The sequence below is a fragment of the Dermochelys coriacea genome, chromosome 4, assembly GCF_009764565.3.
Source record: "Dermochelys coriacea isolate rDerCor1 chromosome 4, rDerCor1.pri.v4, whole genome shotgun sequence".
Classification (NCBI taxonomy): domain Eukaryota; kingdom Metazoa; phylum Chordata; order Testudines; family Dermochelyidae; genus Dermochelys; species Dermochelys coriacea.
In genome coordinates this window covers 66,478,660-66,495,796 of record NC_050071.1, presented here as the reverse complement: position 1 = coordinate 66,495,796, position 17,137 = coordinate 66,478,660, and the positions used below count along the sequence as shown (strand labels likewise).

Here is a 17,137-nt window from a genome sequence, read left to right as displayed (position 1 = left end):
AGAAGAAAAAAGTCCATAAAAAGGTTCTACACATAGTACAGGAAATACTTTGCTCAGCATTGCTGATATTACCGCAGAAACTGTCCTGTTATCCTTATCTTTTAATCAGACATCTGCTTTCATCTCCACACCCTTTTTTCCTCTAAGCACTGGTAATTTTTTTATTTCCCTTTAAGTTAGGTCTGTAAATATATACTTTAAAATTGAGTGAAAAGTTTAACTTCTTACTCACGTCAGTTGTTTGAAAAGTATTTCTTGCTCTTATTCATATGAGTATAATTTCCTAGCACAGGACATTGCAAAAAGTCAGTTTCTTCAAAAATACAATAGTAAGCTGTTTGTTCAGCTGCTTCTTAATAGATTGCCTCCTTTGTAAATAACTAAGGTAAAATCTAGAAAATTCGTCTCCTCTGTATATAAATAAGGCCATACCTCCTAAAATGCAGTCCACCTTGCTCAGTGGGTTAAAGAACAGATTGGACCTTCTGGGAAGGAAACAGACTCTGTGGGTAAAAGTGGGGTGATACAAGCAGGAGGAATGCAGGTAGTACCTCCTCTTCCCTGGGCTCACTGTGTCCCATTGGCCAGCAAGAGGAAGACAGGACCTGCTTGATGCACTCCTCCCTCATTAATTTAAACCCTTATCTGTTTTTCTGGGGGGGAGTTTGGAGTCTCTTGTTCCATTTCTAGCTGTCCTCTCTTTTAGTAATATGTTACTTAAATAATGAGCATAATTATTGTAAAGTTGATTATCACTTAAACTCTAATTCCTCAAGATAAAACTGTATAAAATTAGTGTGGAGAAAGTAAGTAAATAAAGAAGTGTTATTTAATCCTTCTCATCACACAAGAACCAAATGAAATTAATAGGTAGCAGGTTTAAAACAAACAAAAGGAAGTATTTTTTTCACACAACCTGTGGAACGCCTTGCCAGAGGATTTTGTGAAGGCCAAGACTATAACAGGGTTAAAAAAAGAACTAGATAAGTCCTTGGAGGATAGGTCCATCAATGGCTACTAGCCAGGATGGACAGAGATAGTGTCCCTAGTCTCTGTTTGCCAGAAGCTGGGAATGGGTGAGAGAGGATGGATCACTTGATGATTACCTATTCTGTTAATTCCCTCTGGGGCACCTGGCATTGGCCACTGTCAGAAGACAGGATACTGGGCTAAATGAACCTTTGGTCTGACCCAGTATGTCCATTCTTATATATACTTTGCAAAACTGAGTGTTCAGGCATGCAAAAAAAAAGTGTTCTCATCAGGATCAAAAGTGGGGAAAAACAGAGGCATGGATTCAATAATGAAAAATATCAAGTTTCTAAAGTGAAGAAACTCTAAGTCACTAAAATCAATTTTTCATGTTTTGTGCAAACTTTTATGCTGCAGAGTTCTGGTTTTTCCTATCTAAATTTTCTCTTATTTTGCTTCATTCATTTATTGTCCTTTTAATTTCTGTGGTGATTTTGTTTGGACGGAACTTTTTCTAGCTAGTTTTTATTAATTTCTTTGATAAAAATTGACAGTAAAGGGGAAAATGTAGAGGTACACATGTGACAATTTGGTTCTAAGATGAAGTTTTTAGGGAAATATATATATAAATATATATATTCATATATATATGAAAACAAATAATGAAGATGACCAATCCTATATTGAATGTTCTGAATTACAAATGCATGTTGCAAACAAGCACATGCTTAACTTTAAGCACGAATGAGCCCTTTGACTTTAGTTGGATATTCACATGCATAAAATTAAGTATCTGCAGGATATGGACCTTAAGCAAATCTTTAGGGCGGTGATTATCTTCTGTGTTTGTGCTGTGTCTGCCATAATGGGGATTGGGAGTGGGAATTTGGGGTACTACCAAGAAGGAAGAAATGAAATCATTCACATGTAATCATAAATATTTGTCATTCATACCTTTCCTTTGAAGTAGCTAAATGGAAATTTGAGGCAAATCATAGTACCGCAGTCTAGGTATTGTTTTAGACAGTAAGTAGCTTAACTCAACAGTACTATAAAAGTTTTATAAAGTGTGAATGACTTTTTACAGGAATTATCTTGCTGCTTAAAAAAGAGAGCTAGTAAACAACTGGCTTAATTTTGTATGTTCAAAAGGAAAACCAGGTTCTGCTTAGATGCAGAAGAGGCTTGTTCTGAGCCCTCAGGAGTACAGTTAAGTATCATCTGCAGTCTCATCCATTAGTGCATTATCTTGAGGATCGACATCATTAGTTTAAATTAGGTTCACTTAATTACCAGCTGGTACTCTCCTTGACAAACTGATAAACAAGCTGTGCTTTAGAGTTCCATAATGGCAAGACCAAAAAACAGAGTGCCACATGTTGTTTGTTCTACTGTAATGACCAAAATAGAAAAATTAGCCCTACAGTTGTTACTTCACTTATAATACAATGTGTCACTTAATCAAATGCTCTGTTGTCCTCTACTTATAAAGTCTTCAGATATGTTCTCAGCTGTGTGATTTTGTTAATAAGCCATTTCCAAGAAAGGAAAGAAGAGCATGCAAATATCTAAAATAATTGGTTGGGCTGAAGAGGCACAGAACTCAAATTAGTTATACTGAATTAAGCTATTGAACTCTGTGACCTACTAGGACTTGATCACAAAGCTTCAAAGAGCAGGGAATATTACTGGATCCAAAATTCTGATCTCACATTGGTATAACTATTGATACCAACAGAATTACTCCAGATTGATTGATTTTGGGGCTAGATTCACAAAGAAACTTAGCCATGGTGATGCTGTACCCCTGTAGGACTTGGGGGCAGCTGAGCAGAGGTTTTGTGAATTCCACAGTGGCCTGATTCTGGTATTCAGGCACCTGAAGTAGCAGGATCTAAGTCTCTGAATCCAGCCATTAGTGAATTATCACAATTACTGGGAGGAAAAAGTCTACTTTTTCTATATTCCAAATTTTTCTCTAGCTTTGTAATGAGTTTAAATGTTTAAATATTTCTGTAATTTATTAAGGTTATATGAACAGTTCTGGTAGAATTCTGAACTAGCATGAGTACATTTTCTTTGAGTCAGCACAATACACTTTTCTACGTGTTCCACAGCCTTGAAATGACATTGCATCCTGACATATTTTTTTCCGACTTAGTGAGGTTTCTGTTGTAATATCATAATGAAGATCTCACACTATGGGTGTGTCTACACTGCAATCAAAGATGTGAATGTAGCTTGGGTAGGCATATCCACACTAGCTTTAATCTAGCTACCATGGCTAAAAATAGCAGTGAAGGCATGACAATACAGGCCTTAGCACAAACTGTACAGTTGCACCTGAAACAGTAGCCTGGTCCAAGGTTCAAGATGCTGTATCTTCACTGCTACTTTCAACCACACTAGCTAGATTAAAGCTAATGCAGGTATGCCTTCCTGAATTGCAATCATGTCTTTGATTACTGTGTAGATGTATCCTATATGACCTCAAAAGTATAAAATATAGATTGTTTGTTTGCTTTTGAAGCTAGCTCTCTTATCTTCTCTTTTTGAAGATGGGCTCCAAGCCTCTTCTGGGGTCTTATTGCATATGATGTCACATAGTAGTTTTAATCCAAATTGAAAAGTCAGAGCTGCCAAAAATGTAGCTAGAATCCAAACCAGAACATCTTTCAACCACCCACATAGCAAATACTCCAGAACCAATATTGTCCTATCCAATTGAGAGCATTTTATATAGTGCAATAAGATTTTCACTCTGAATAAGAGAAGGCAGGTGTTACCTACTTTTGACAATTCTGCCTCTATTGTAAATACTGTTAAGGGTTGATGAGATGTTGTACTGGACGTATTTTGTGAAAATACAAAAATATCAAAATATGAACTGCAATGAATTTAAAAACAAATAGTATTGATCTGTAGCAGAAGAACCCAATTAGGTAGAATAAGAACATTTTCGTAAGTCATTTCTTTCAAGTTTAGTAAATTAAATACCAACCATTAAAAAATGTTGACTGACTAATAAAAGTACTAATCTATACACAATACTATACAAACTGTTTCCTTATTGATGGTGGCCTTGTCACTTAAGTAATCCAGCTGGGAAAGAAATGTGTTGTACAAATGTGCTTGCTGTTTTAAGCTCTGCAATTTTTAGGGAGATTTTTCAAACTTTGATCTACAACTCGAGAGAAATGCAAAACATTTAGCAAAATACATTATCAAAATGTCCTTCCCTTTTCAGTCAATGTCCAGTAAAAAGTCTTACCCATATTCATTAAGTGTAATATACAATGTGGTAAGGAGGTTAAATAAACTTTTGGCTGACTTACCACTTTTGTCTTGAGCTTCTTTGTAGCTCTAGTATAGCATACAGTCAGATGCTGAGTGAACATATATCTGTCATGTTATGCAAATAATGAAGATTACTATTTAAGCTGAAGTACAGTAGCTTCAAATTAATCAGAGACCTGCTTCAACAATTGGCAGCCTGATTTTTATATGTGGTGTTATGGCATCTGGAAGATCTCATTCATAATTTCTTGTATTATTCTATTGTTTTGTTTTTCTCTTCCAAAATCAGAGATTGATTATTCTTTTTTTATACTACAGGCAGTAAGCACAGACCCTGTTCCAGTGAAACTACACTATGACAAATCACATGATCAGGTATGGGTGCTCAGCTGGGGAAATATGGAGAAGAATTCACCGACATTGCAGGTCAGTATACTTTGTGAATCTTTGTAGTGATGCTAATACTCAAGCTTAACAAATGTCAGGGGGTAGTGCAGGCCTTGCTGGAGCCCTCGGCTTAAAGTATGAACTAAAGAAAGGTTGTGAACCAAAGCAGGCCTTGTCAGAATAATGACACTCAGTATCAGCTCACTAGTAAGCATGTCCCTGACCTGAGAGAATGGCATAGGAACACACAGTGTTCAACAGTATGTAAACAAATTCCTCAGAAGGTGGTACAGGAAACCAGACCTCCTGTAAAGATAAGGATGGGATGACAGGATAATGGATGAGGATGTTTTGTTTGAACTACAAAGTACAAAGGTGGTAACAACAAATGGAATTTAATATGTAACTTGTTTGTATCAATGTATAAAAAGAGAGTGGAAGGAGGGCTGTCTTCATATTGGCCTAGGGGATAACGCTGTTTGAGCCGGTACCTTGTCATGGGCATACATGTGTTAGTGTCCCTGTGACCCAATGGACAGGGCACTAGCACAGTGCTTGACTGACAATAAAGTCTTCACCACTGAACCGAGCCTTTTTGAAAAACATCAAGGTCTGCTGAATCAACAAACTACACTCTCTGCTGATGCAGAATACACACGAGCTCCAGAAATAGCAGTACTAGCAACACTAACAATAGGTTGGTGGCAGATTCATGTCCTGGCATTTTACCATCTAGAGACCTGGGTTCAAAATTTTTAGGTCATAAGTTTGGGACCTGGTTCAGCTAAGCATGCAAGCCCTTATATATATCCATCCCTATTTAGGACAGCATTTAAGCAACGTTTAATGTCTTGAATAAGGATGCTTTCCTTAATCAGGGCCTTGATGGGATCAGCATATCCTGGGAGGATACTTGTGTGCATGACAAAATAGCAAATATAGAGTTTGATAAGGGCAGGTGCTGAGGATCTTGAACGGTCACTGACATCACTGGAAGACTAGAAGGCTCATCACATCCCAAGAAGAACTCAGCATCTCTAAAAATTGAGCAAAAAGGATGGAAGACACTAGTCAAGAGAAGAAAAATAGAGAAAATATTTGGTTTGTGTGGGGTTTTTTTAATATAGAAACTAAGACACTTAAACAAAATGGTGTTGGGGAAGATCGTTTTCATTGTATACCCAGATTAGTTTTTCACTGGGAATACTTTTTCATTCATCACATAAAAAGTGATTTAAAAGTATCTAGTTCCAAAATTATTAAATTATATGGAAATTTGACAATCTGCTTAAGATTTTGTTTGTCTTCCTTTAAAAATAATATTAATAATATCAACACTGGTGATAAAGTAAACTACCTGAAAATAATTCAGATAACCGGTGAATTTATTTACTCAAGTTGGTTGTTTTCATCATATTCATTTCTAAAAGGGTGATTCTACTGAATTGATGATGACAGTGGGACACAGGTTACAAGAATAGCATGTTTTATAGCTGCATATCTTTTGAATGTAGACTGTATGTGTTACTGCTGACTGTGACTGAATGTCTGGTTGGAGCTTTCAATGGATTTTAAGCATGTTGATTTGCTGCCTAGATGTAGCATTACTAAACTGTTTTTCAGTAAAATTATGCAGGCTTTAGAGATTTGGGCAAGCTAACAAAAACCTATAATGTGAACTTTTTTTGGAAATAAGAATAAATAGCTTCACTTTTACAATGTTTGTGAGCATATGCAAATCTAAGTACAGTCACTGGAGAGCAATTTAAAAAATACATTTCAACAGTTGTACTTACATTTTATTTTTCCATACCATTTTCTACTTCTATTTAAAACAACATCATGATAATATGGTAATCTCCTGCTGTACCTGCCATTTTTTACTCTAATTTCAGGGTGTCTGGCTATTTCATTTTACCTTTTCCTTTCTTACTGCTTTACAGAATCTTCCCCCATACATCCTCTTTTTTGCTTTATAAAGATTAAGGCAAAGATTTTTTTAGTTTAAATGGGTGCCCAAACTGATGCTTCTAAATTCACGTGTAGGTACCTAAGCAAGTGGGGTGGTTTTCAGTGGGAACTACTGGGTACACAATTAGGGCAGACATTATGGGATTGACCGTTTTGTCAACAGAACTAGCTTCCATGTCTAGCCTGGCTCTTTGTCGACAATAAAGGGAAGGGAAAAGACAAGTCTCTCATGGGGTGGAAGTTTTTTGTCACCAAAACTGGGTGTTTTTGGCTACAAAACTTGCCAGTGTAGATAAGCCCTTTGAAAATCTGGCCCTTTAATTTAGATGCCCCATTGTGGATTCAGAAGCCTGATTTCAGGCACTCATTTAAAAAAAAAATCTTGGTACCTTGGCCTAAGACAATGTACTAGAATAAAAAGTAAGCATGAGGGTGCTTGTACTAATTTAGATGGAATATATGGGCCTGTGACAGAGTGTAGCCTTAGGCTGACTCACCAGGCTGGGCATTTGCTAAGCATCCCCACATGAGGCAAATTAGGGAGATAATTAGTTAAGGACTGAATGATTAACCAGTTAACAAGGTTCCTCAGCTCATCAGCTGAGGACAGCTAAGAGAGAGACAGGAAGAGGGAAGGCTGGAAGAAAGAAAGAAGCCTAGGATCTCAGAGGTGCGATCTCGTTCCTCTCTCACACCATGCCTTGGGAGAATGTAAGACCCTCAAGCAGTGGGGTACTTATTTTTATATTCACATTGTAAATAAAGCACTAGGTGTTGAACTTGCCATGAGTTCTATGTTCATGAAGACTATTGGCAGTAAGGACAGTGAGAGAACCCTGCCCTGTGACATGGCCCAAAAAGTAAAAGGTGTTACACAGCCCTGTGTAACATTAAACAGTGTTAAAGAAGGTTTGGTACACAGACACCTTAGTCTGCTTAGTACAATGGCAACTACAACATTCAACATCTTGTTAACCTTTTATTAATGACATAGAAAAAAGGAAAAACAGTTAAAGCATTTGAGATGCGAAGTATTAAGTGAGGCTTTTATTTTAACAGTATTTGTTCCTTTCCTTTAACTGGAGAGCGTTTGAGAAGGGTAGAAAACATCTTGTTTGACAGTCTCTTAGATGGTATTAAAGATGGTAGTAACAGTCCTCTTGAGAAAAAGAGAAGAAATGAGTTGAGATGGTCTGGAGCTTTAGAGGCTGCTGCTGTTAGACTAATCCTGTTTCCTAAAGAAATAAAACAAGGCAAACACACAAAGGGAATAGAAAAGAATAGCAAAGATAGAAAATGCAGTTTGTCTTTGATGTTGACTTTCACTTGGATCCTTACTGCTGGAACCTTACAGCATACTGTCTTATTAACCACTCTGAGGCATGGCAAATTTGTACCAGAATCAGGCTGTAGGGCATTGTTTTCAGCTGCCTCTTTTTGGTCACAGACTCGCAGTAAGGAAATAAGGTTAGCAAGGAAAAGAACACATAGGTAGTGTGAGGAAGAAAGACAAAATCTCACATTCCAGAACTGGTGGAGGTGATGGTGTCATCTGGGTCCCTCTCTGGCCTGGTTTGATCAGGCTATATCTTCAGGATTAGGATGAAGATGGTCTGGGTCCCAGGACGTGGTAGGGGTAGCAGCCATGATGATGAAGTAGCCAGTTATTTTCCAAAATCTCTAAGTACCCCAAAAGAAATTGATGGGTGGAGTAGCCTTCATAATTTTTCCATCAATTAGGCCTAATTTCTAACGCATCAATTTTAGTTCATTAATTTCTGGTCCTTAATTTATCTTGTTTACCAGTCATAATTTTAATACAGTCCTTGAATTATATTAGTCAGACTTTTTTTTGGATTAATTCAGTCTTTGTCTTACTTTGCACCTTTTCCCATCAACATTTGTTGTTGTTGGTTACAGTAACATTTTATAATTTTTATGCATTTTTACAATTGATCTTACAATTAGGATAGATGTGTAAGCCCAATCATTACAACAGGGTTAAAGCCTGGACACAGTGTTTCTCCAAAATCTGTAATACCAGTCAGTTTTACTGGTATTGTCCTTTGAACTGCTCTTTATCAGCATAGCCAAAGATTAATGCAAACTAATGGAATAAAAAGGCAACTGATGATGGACTATTACCATTTATTAAATTTGACTTGCATATAATAGCATTCCTGTGGTGACAATGGTGGAGTTGAGGCAGGGAGGGTATCTTTAAACCTGCTTATTATTTTGAATCAAACCCCATTAATTCAAACTAATTGTTGGCATATTTTTAAAGCATGTAATACTGTTATTATTACTCTAGGTAATAACACAGGCCAGTGGGAGTGTTTCTCATCACACAATCCATACTCAGCCCGTGGGAAAACAGTTTGATAGAGTGGATGACTTTTTCATTCCAACTACAACCCTAATCATCACCCATATTAGGTAAGTCCATATGAGTCATAATATTTTGTAATTAACTTTCAAATCTTTACATGACATCTCATGTAAAGAAAGCACTGTATTGTTTGAAAAAAAACCCAGTAATAACATTTATTACTATGTTATAAAGTTATTCTCTATGGGCCCACTTCAGTGGGAGTATAGACTGAGTATGCTGAGTATAGACGAAGTATGTCAAACTTTGGCCATATACCAGCATATCTCTTTCTGATCTTGTCATACATTGAAAACTTCCACTGATGTCAGTAAGAGCTCCACACATGGAATAATGTTGGGATTGAGTGTTCTCTGGTTATTTGATTTATTTGTGGAGTCTGGATGCTTCCTTGAATGAAGGTCACAGATACCAGTTTGTTAGTATTGCTATGCACTGCGCACACACTTGAAAGTCCCATTGACAATGCAGAATTGAGCCCTGGGTGTCTTGATAACCAAAGAGCATCTCTTCTGACATTAAATGTAACCAATTGCTTTCTTGATTGTGCCCTCACAAATGAATGTGCATTAATTCTTGTATAGTGATACAAGATAGTATATTGTATTGTTTCTTCATAACAAAAATACACCTCTTAGTTAGTGGGAGCTCATTACAATCTGTGCTGGAAGAGGTGGTAAATTTCATGAATTCTAGCTGTTTCTCTCAAGGAGTGTAACAATCCACTAGTTGAACCACTGGAACCTATAAATTTCATGAACTATGCTTATTTGTCCTATATAAACTCTGCCTGTAATATGAATACCAGGTATGGGAGAAAGTGGCCAGTTGGATTTTATGGAGACATGGGTTAGTCAGAGTGGAAAGAGAAATTGTGAAGAGGTGAGGGAAAGAGGAAAATATTTGAAATGAGAGAGAAACGAGAAAAGAAATCTCATGTTTCCACCCACACTCCAATCTCTCCCTCCCACCCACTTCAAGGGAGAAGGGCTTGGTGGTGGTGTTGTCCCCACACCATTACCATGTGCTATAACCAATTATATATGTAAATGTATGTTAATTTTAATTATACTAATTTTTCTCCAAGTATGTTAGCAGGTATATTAAATTGCTGCTTCCCCCCAAATTTGCCTATAGCAGTTACTAGTGCTTCAGTCCACAGCAGATGTAGAAGTCGCACATTCCTTCCACACTTCCAAAACTTGCATTAATTCTCATTGGGAGCTTTGTGTGCTCAAGGAATGTAAGGTCAGCCCTGGAATAACCTAGTCCTGCTTTTACTTCAAACCAGTGTTGCAAATAATTGAGTTGTTTAGAACTCTGAGTTTCAAAGGTTTTTGATATTTGTACAAAACTGCTTTAATTAGGAATATGTTCACTATAAATGAACAAGCATCATTCACCTGAGGGAGATTCAGCTACAATTTCAAATAATATACGTCCTCCCTTTTTAAAATATATATTTAGAAGTTTGGCATGGACTTTCTTTTAAATGTGAAATTCAGAAATTTATCAAAAGTATTTGTCAGTGTCAATTTCTGAATTCAGATTAGTAGGATAGAGACTGAGCTGTTAAAATTCATAAAAGTGAAAATATTCCCTATACCTTTGAATCTGGTCCTTTGTATCAGAAAACATCTTTGCAGTTCTCCTGAAGATGCTGTCACATTAAAAGGCAAAATGTCTAATTTTCCACGTAATTCCTAGATAACAAGTGAATTATCACCCTGTCATATGTAAATGAAAACATATAGTAAATGTAAATTTAAACATTTGAATAATAAATTATGATTCCAAGTACCATTACTGTGCACATATTTTTTTTAATTAAATCGATTTAAACATGAGTACACACTATCCCTGAATAAGTGCACAAACCGTCCTTGTCTTCATGCTTAGAAAATCATTAAACCATGTCTGCTACATTTTGGAGTAGTAGTACTTTAAAGCCAATGGCCACTATTTATGTAAAGTAGCAATCAAGTAAGGAAGCACTTCTCCTAGTATTAATGGAACATAATTTGTTTATTTCTGTATTAATGCCCTGCGGAGACTCAGTTTCTATTTAATCCTGTCATTAATGGCATGCAGTGGTGGTGGTTCTTACCTGGACAAGTGCCCACAAACCCTTAATCCACAATGGAGAGCAACATTTAAAGGAAAGAGCTGGCATTGATCTACCCTAAAGTGCTGGACTGATTTAATTGTCTTCCTGGGCAATATTTCAACTAATGGATCCTGTTGGGCACTTCTACGTGTTGCTAATTGTATTCAGTTTAAGCAGTATAACTTAAGCATAACAATAAAATGTGGTGTTCTTTTACATCCCATGGCATGGCTACCAGTATAAAGCTTTGTCAGAATAAAGACTGAATCAACTTTCTAAATTAAATATAGGTATATGTTGTAACATTTTTTTCAGATAGGCACATATTGTGCCATCTTAGTAATGAACCTTATTAATATTAAATATATTTTATTTCATGAAAGTCAAAAAGATTCTACACTATTTAGGCAGACACATTTATTTAAAGAGATGCCACCAACTTTAACGGGGCCAAAATGTAATATACCTATAAAATATTCCTTGTGCAGATTTTTACAGTGGAAAGGCACAATGGAACAGAGGTAACATTTCAATTTGGTACATTAATTTCCCTACAGTAAGAACAGGAAACAGAAATATGGAAATGGACTTAGGTTCATAGAATATAAGAACAGAAGGGCCTACTATGATCATCTAGTCTGATCTACTGTGTAACACAGGCCATAGAACTTCCCTGAACTAATTCCTCTTTGAGGTAGAAGATATCTTTTAGAAAAACAACCAATCTTGATTTTAAAATGACCACTGATGATGAGTCCACTACAACCTTTGGAAGTTGTTCCAAAGGTTAATTACACATACTGTTAAACAAATTGCTTCTTATTTCCAGACTGAATTTGTTTAGTTTCAACTTCCAGCCATTGAATCTTGTTATACCTTTGTCTCCTATGCTGAACAGCCCATTGTAAAATATTCTCCATGTAGGTACTTTTAAAATGGGATGAAGTCATCCCTTAACCTTCTCTTTGCTCAGCTAAGTAGACTTAGTAGTTGCTTGAGTGTATCACTATAATCATTTCTGTGCCTCTTCTCTGAACCTCTGCCCATTTTTCAACATCCTTTTTGAACTGTGGACACCAGAACTAGACATAGTATTCCAGCAGTAGCTTCAGTGGTACTAAATACAGAAATAATTTAACCTCGATACTCCCACTCAAGCCTAAAAAAGGCAAAAGACAACAGTGAGGTGGGAATTGGAAAGGACAAAGGGCCTGATCCAAAGCCCATTGAAGTCAGTGAGAATCTTTCTTTTGACTTCAGCAGGCTTTGCAATACACCCAATAGAATGAAAGGGAAGAAGAGAAAGAAAACTAAAATTTGAATTGTACACATTAAAATTTAAATTAAAAATACTTAGAAAAGAGACATAAATGGAGTGAAATACTGAAATAGGATAAGGACTGACAACATAAAATAGAAAGAAACACAACTTTTAGGATTAGTGAATTTTATTTTATTTTTGATGCTTCTGATTTCTATAACTTTTAATTTCTTTTGCACTTTCTTTTCAAGAAATAGTCTAAAATAAAATGGCCACTGTTTCAAAAGGGCTTATAATATTTTTCCTATGCTGACATAATTGATTTATGTATATAACTAATGAAATTAATTCACCAGAGTTTGATTGGTTTGTGCTGCATTGGAAATGCCCTAAAATATATTTCCAAAAAGACAACCCTCCTCATGCTTACAAAAAACTCCTTTAAGGAAATGCCGTTTTCAAATTTCTAAAAGTGCAAATAGTGCCCTTAATTTTTAATTAATAGAGTGTTTAAAATCATTGTTTTTTTGCAAATAGTTTGACAGTATCCTTTTTAGAGTATCATTAAAAGCCTTTGATCCTGAGTAGAAAATGACTTCTTCCTATTTAGTAATCAAAGAGGTAATTATTTGCCTTTTCCTCTCTCGATATTATTTTCACCAAAAAAATAAAATCTTGATCAATAGTTCAAATACTTCAGCAAATTCTCCCAATATTCATTCCAATAAAACAAATCCTGACCTTGCTCATGCATGTGGAGCTTTTAGCTCCCAAGGAATTTGACACTAAAAAGAGCTGGAGTTTGATTGTTAAAATTGTACCAACTCTGACTGCATCTTGTATTTAAAAAAAAAAAAAAGCAATGATGTAGACAGAGATCACGTGTATTTTTCTTTTACTTTGCTTGAGTAAATCTATTTAAATTTGTTCATTATTTAAGGAATTCACCTTCCACTGTGCCTGACTGTTGAACACTTTGAAGTTTTGTTTAAATAAAAATGAACTATATGTACTTTGTGTCAGGGAAGGTTTTAAATTAACTGCAAAAGAGAAATCCATCAAATTAGTAGTGGTATGGAAAAACTGTCTAAATCTAACCTGTCATCAGTGAGCTATGAAAATACTCAATAACAGCACAAGCGTGTTAAGGACGTTAAGCAACAAACATCAGATTTCCTGCTTATTATCCTTTTTGTGTATAAACAAACCACGAGAACATGTCATGAACTTGAATAGCAAAAGACAGCTACAAAGGAAATAATCCCACTGACTGAGTGAGTTGATATGGTTAACTTAACTGTTCAAGAGCTCCTCTTTGCTTTGTTAGAATTCAGTCCCCACTGACCATACAAGAGCAGCGTTTTCCATCATGATGAAAACCTTCTGGAGTTATACACATTTGTCACTTGTAAACTAATTCTTTGAATGATGAGGCAGATTACAGAATGTGCATGTTTTACCAAATTGGTGTCCAGGACAAATCTGAGTTTATCTTGCGGCAACTCAAGTCTGAGGTTTTTTGTTTTTTAAAAGAGGCATTTCTGAGCCATCTGACATTGTCTTGTGAAAAGACTGTAGCTCTCAAAAGATGTCATACATCTTGTGCAAGTTAGAGCATGATGTAGGTGATATCATTTAAACTTTCTAATGAGTTTTTATTTGTGAAGTACAGAGGCTAAGGAGGTTTGTATGAGAGGGATAGTGTCTATATGTTTGTATGTACATGCACATAAATGAAAGTGATAAATGTAAAGCAATGGTGGACTATTTTCTTTCTCATTTTTACCTTTAACACAATTACATACTTATTTAAAACTTCATATAAATACAGATGAGTTTTATATTTTAATTTGAATGAGACTAACACAGACAGAATGATGTGTGGTCAACCCTAGCTGTTAGCTGGTTTTAATTTTACATTTAAAAAAAAATACACTGCTTCTAAGTTACTCTTTAAAAATAATCTGTCATATAAAATTAGTTGTTACATTTATCCATTTGTCATTTAAAAGGTATTCCTTACTCCTTACCAGCATTAACAGAAATGAATTATGCAAGACTTGTCCACTCTGTACTGTACTTAAAACATTCACCTAAATGAGCATTGGCCTATAGTTTTCAAAGCTCTGAGCATTTAAAAGACTCTCAAGAGATGTGGACTTAGTACATTAGAGCAAAGAAGTTTTGAGAAAATTGATTGGTATGGGGGAAATGAGTTAAACTTTGTGTCTATTTCACTGAATAGTTGAATTAATCTGGGTGCTGCTGATTATTCTGAGAATAATATTTGAGATAGGACTGGGTGAATGGCTGTCTGAACATTATTGTAATGTGTTTTCTAAAGGTAATCCAGAACTGGAATCTGGATTTTTTACCCAGATACACAGATGAATGCAGACACAACACACAGTAGATGGGTTTAAGCAGCAGACCATAACTTTTTATTGATATGAATTAATGCTAGGGTGAAAAGTATGACATTCCATCAGGCAAAACGGTGGTCCAGTAGAGGAAATTATGGCTTTATGCTACACCAACAACACAAACAAAGCTCAATCACTTAGTATCCTAAAGGTCTACCCAGCCACAGATATCCTCCTGATTCCTCTTGTTCTTGTTAGGGAATGGGGGTGGAGGGGAGTTACTGTGACCAATGCTACACTGAAGAGACTTCCTCTCACTCTACAAAAAGTGAAGTTAGCAGATGCTTTGAGTCCTGTGCTCAGGTTTATCCCAGTAGCTAGTCAACTGACCGCTACACTAATCCCATGCTGGACACCAGCTAAATGTTGTGTTGACTCTCAAAGCCCATCCCACCCAAAAGGGCTTCCCAGGTATCATGAGTAAGTAAAAAGCAAAACAACAAAAACTGAAAGTCCTCAGAGCAATGGCCCATGCTGTCCTGAGATAAAATTTCTTCCCAAACTTTCCTCTTTAACTGAGGGGTGATATGGCTTAGTTGACAGCATAGTGGGAGTCCCAGATATGCCATTTTCAGGCCAATTAAGTACCAGGGAGAGTAAGTAGAAGCCATTTAGACATCAACAAAGATTGTGCCAGGGCCTGGGGAGATGCCTCATGAGCTGACCAAACCTGCTTGGTTCACTCCCCAAGCTAGCCAGATGAGTGCCAAGAGGGGGTGGAACAAGTGTCCAGCTTTGTCTCTGAAGCCACCCCCAAACCCCTTTCCTTCTCTCTAAGATGAATGTAATCATGCAGAGGAGAAGGAAGAGGAGGAGGGCTGAGCACCTTCCCTACTCTATCTTGCAGCATGGCTAAGAGCACAGGATGTGCCTTTCTCCCTCTGGTCTGGTCAAACTACTCCTCTCCCCTGGCAAAATAATGTTAAACAAGTTACCAGACTCTGGCCACATTGCTTTCTTGTCAGTTAACCATATTTAAACACCAAAGCAAACCATACAATAAAGGTAGGTCTGTTAAAGGTAGCTCTAATATCTCCAGAATACCTTGTCCTTTTTTCTAGTTACCAAATCCATGCCTGATTTTCTCAAATGCAGATAGGAAGCCTAAGATTTCCTCAACTACTCTAAGGTCAGGAAAGCACTCCCTGATGAGCCTCTGAAAATTGTGTGAATTTAACCCCATAATCCCCATGTCACTTTATGGCTTGGATGATCCCCCTGCTAGTTACATTGGGACAGGTGGTGCCATGTATGTGGGAGTTCCTCCAAGGGACAGCAGAAGACCTTCACCTCCTTGAGACTTAAAAATGAAGGACACATGCTTGAAGTTGTTACTCAAGTAAAAGTTCCATTGACTTCAACGGAACCGAGTAGTGACTTCTGCACTGTTTACTGAGACTCTAGATCTACTAGTTGAATCCAGTGCCCAAGAATTCCATCTCGGGCAGATCACAAGCTGGAAGCACACTGTAGTACAACCCACTAAGGCACCAGTGATTCCAAATCTATAAATAAATGAGGGCTTGGTGTTAGGAGTGTATGGTCCTCAATAGAGGGTTTTTTGTTTTGTTTTTTACATTTTTGCAAATCTTGAAAAAATATGTGTAGCCTGTTATCAACTGCTACTTTGTTAGTACCTGTAACATATTGGCTCATTGCTGGTTTCAGTTAAATCATGCCTATGGTGCGTGTGTGTCTGTGCATGTGTGTAAAAATATAGTTTCTTCTATCCACATTTTCAGAGTGCATAGCCTGAAAGTAGATCCCACTGTTGCCGCCAAGGGCACTCAGATACCATGGTCATACAAGGAGAGAAATAGTTAATATGGAACGTAGTAGTAGAGGAAATCCCAAGGTCCTTATTCTGTTTTACTTTTTATTCAGACAAACCTACACCCAATTTATTCCCTTTAGAGATTTGCCTGTAAAAAATTGAGTAGGGGCTTCAGTCTTTGGCCCCATATATTTACCTTGAAGAAAATTTCATTAAATGAACCATCCTTCCTGCTAAGATAGATCAATACAAGCAATTATGTTGTCTCTTAATATCTGTTCCTTATCATAAAAATAGACATTTGTAATTAGTGTGTGGGATGGCTGTAAAAAGATTATTTTTGCAGTGCCCACAAAAGGATGTTCTTAGAAGTTTAAGGAGCACAAGGGCTGATTATTTCAGTTCCGCAGTTCATAAATCTAAGTGAACAAAAGATAATTGGAATAAATTAAAGTCTATCATTACACTGCTGTACAATGTTTCTAAGCAATAGTAAATGAACTCATTGTAATGGATTCTCTCTAACTCTTTAGCTGTTTTCATCTTTTTAACA

The 17,137-nt window shown here is 36.5% G+C and overlaps 1 protein-coding gene across 2 annotated transcripts in view; it reads left to right on the top strand.

The window, feature by feature from the left end:
• Positions 1–17,137, top strand: part of FSTL5 (follistatin like 5) — a 560,774-nt gene that overhangs the window by 514,114 nt on the left and 29,523 nt on the right. For both annotated transcript variants that reach the window (XM_038400977.2, XM_038400978.2), the window contains 2 exons: positions 4,588–4,695; positions 8,942–9,066. In XM_038400977.2, the coding sequence (XP_038256905.1) occupies positions 4,588–4,695; positions 8,942–9,066 (233 nt within the window). The remainder of the gene's footprint in view (positions 1–4,587; positions 4,696–8,941; positions 9,067–17,137) is intronic.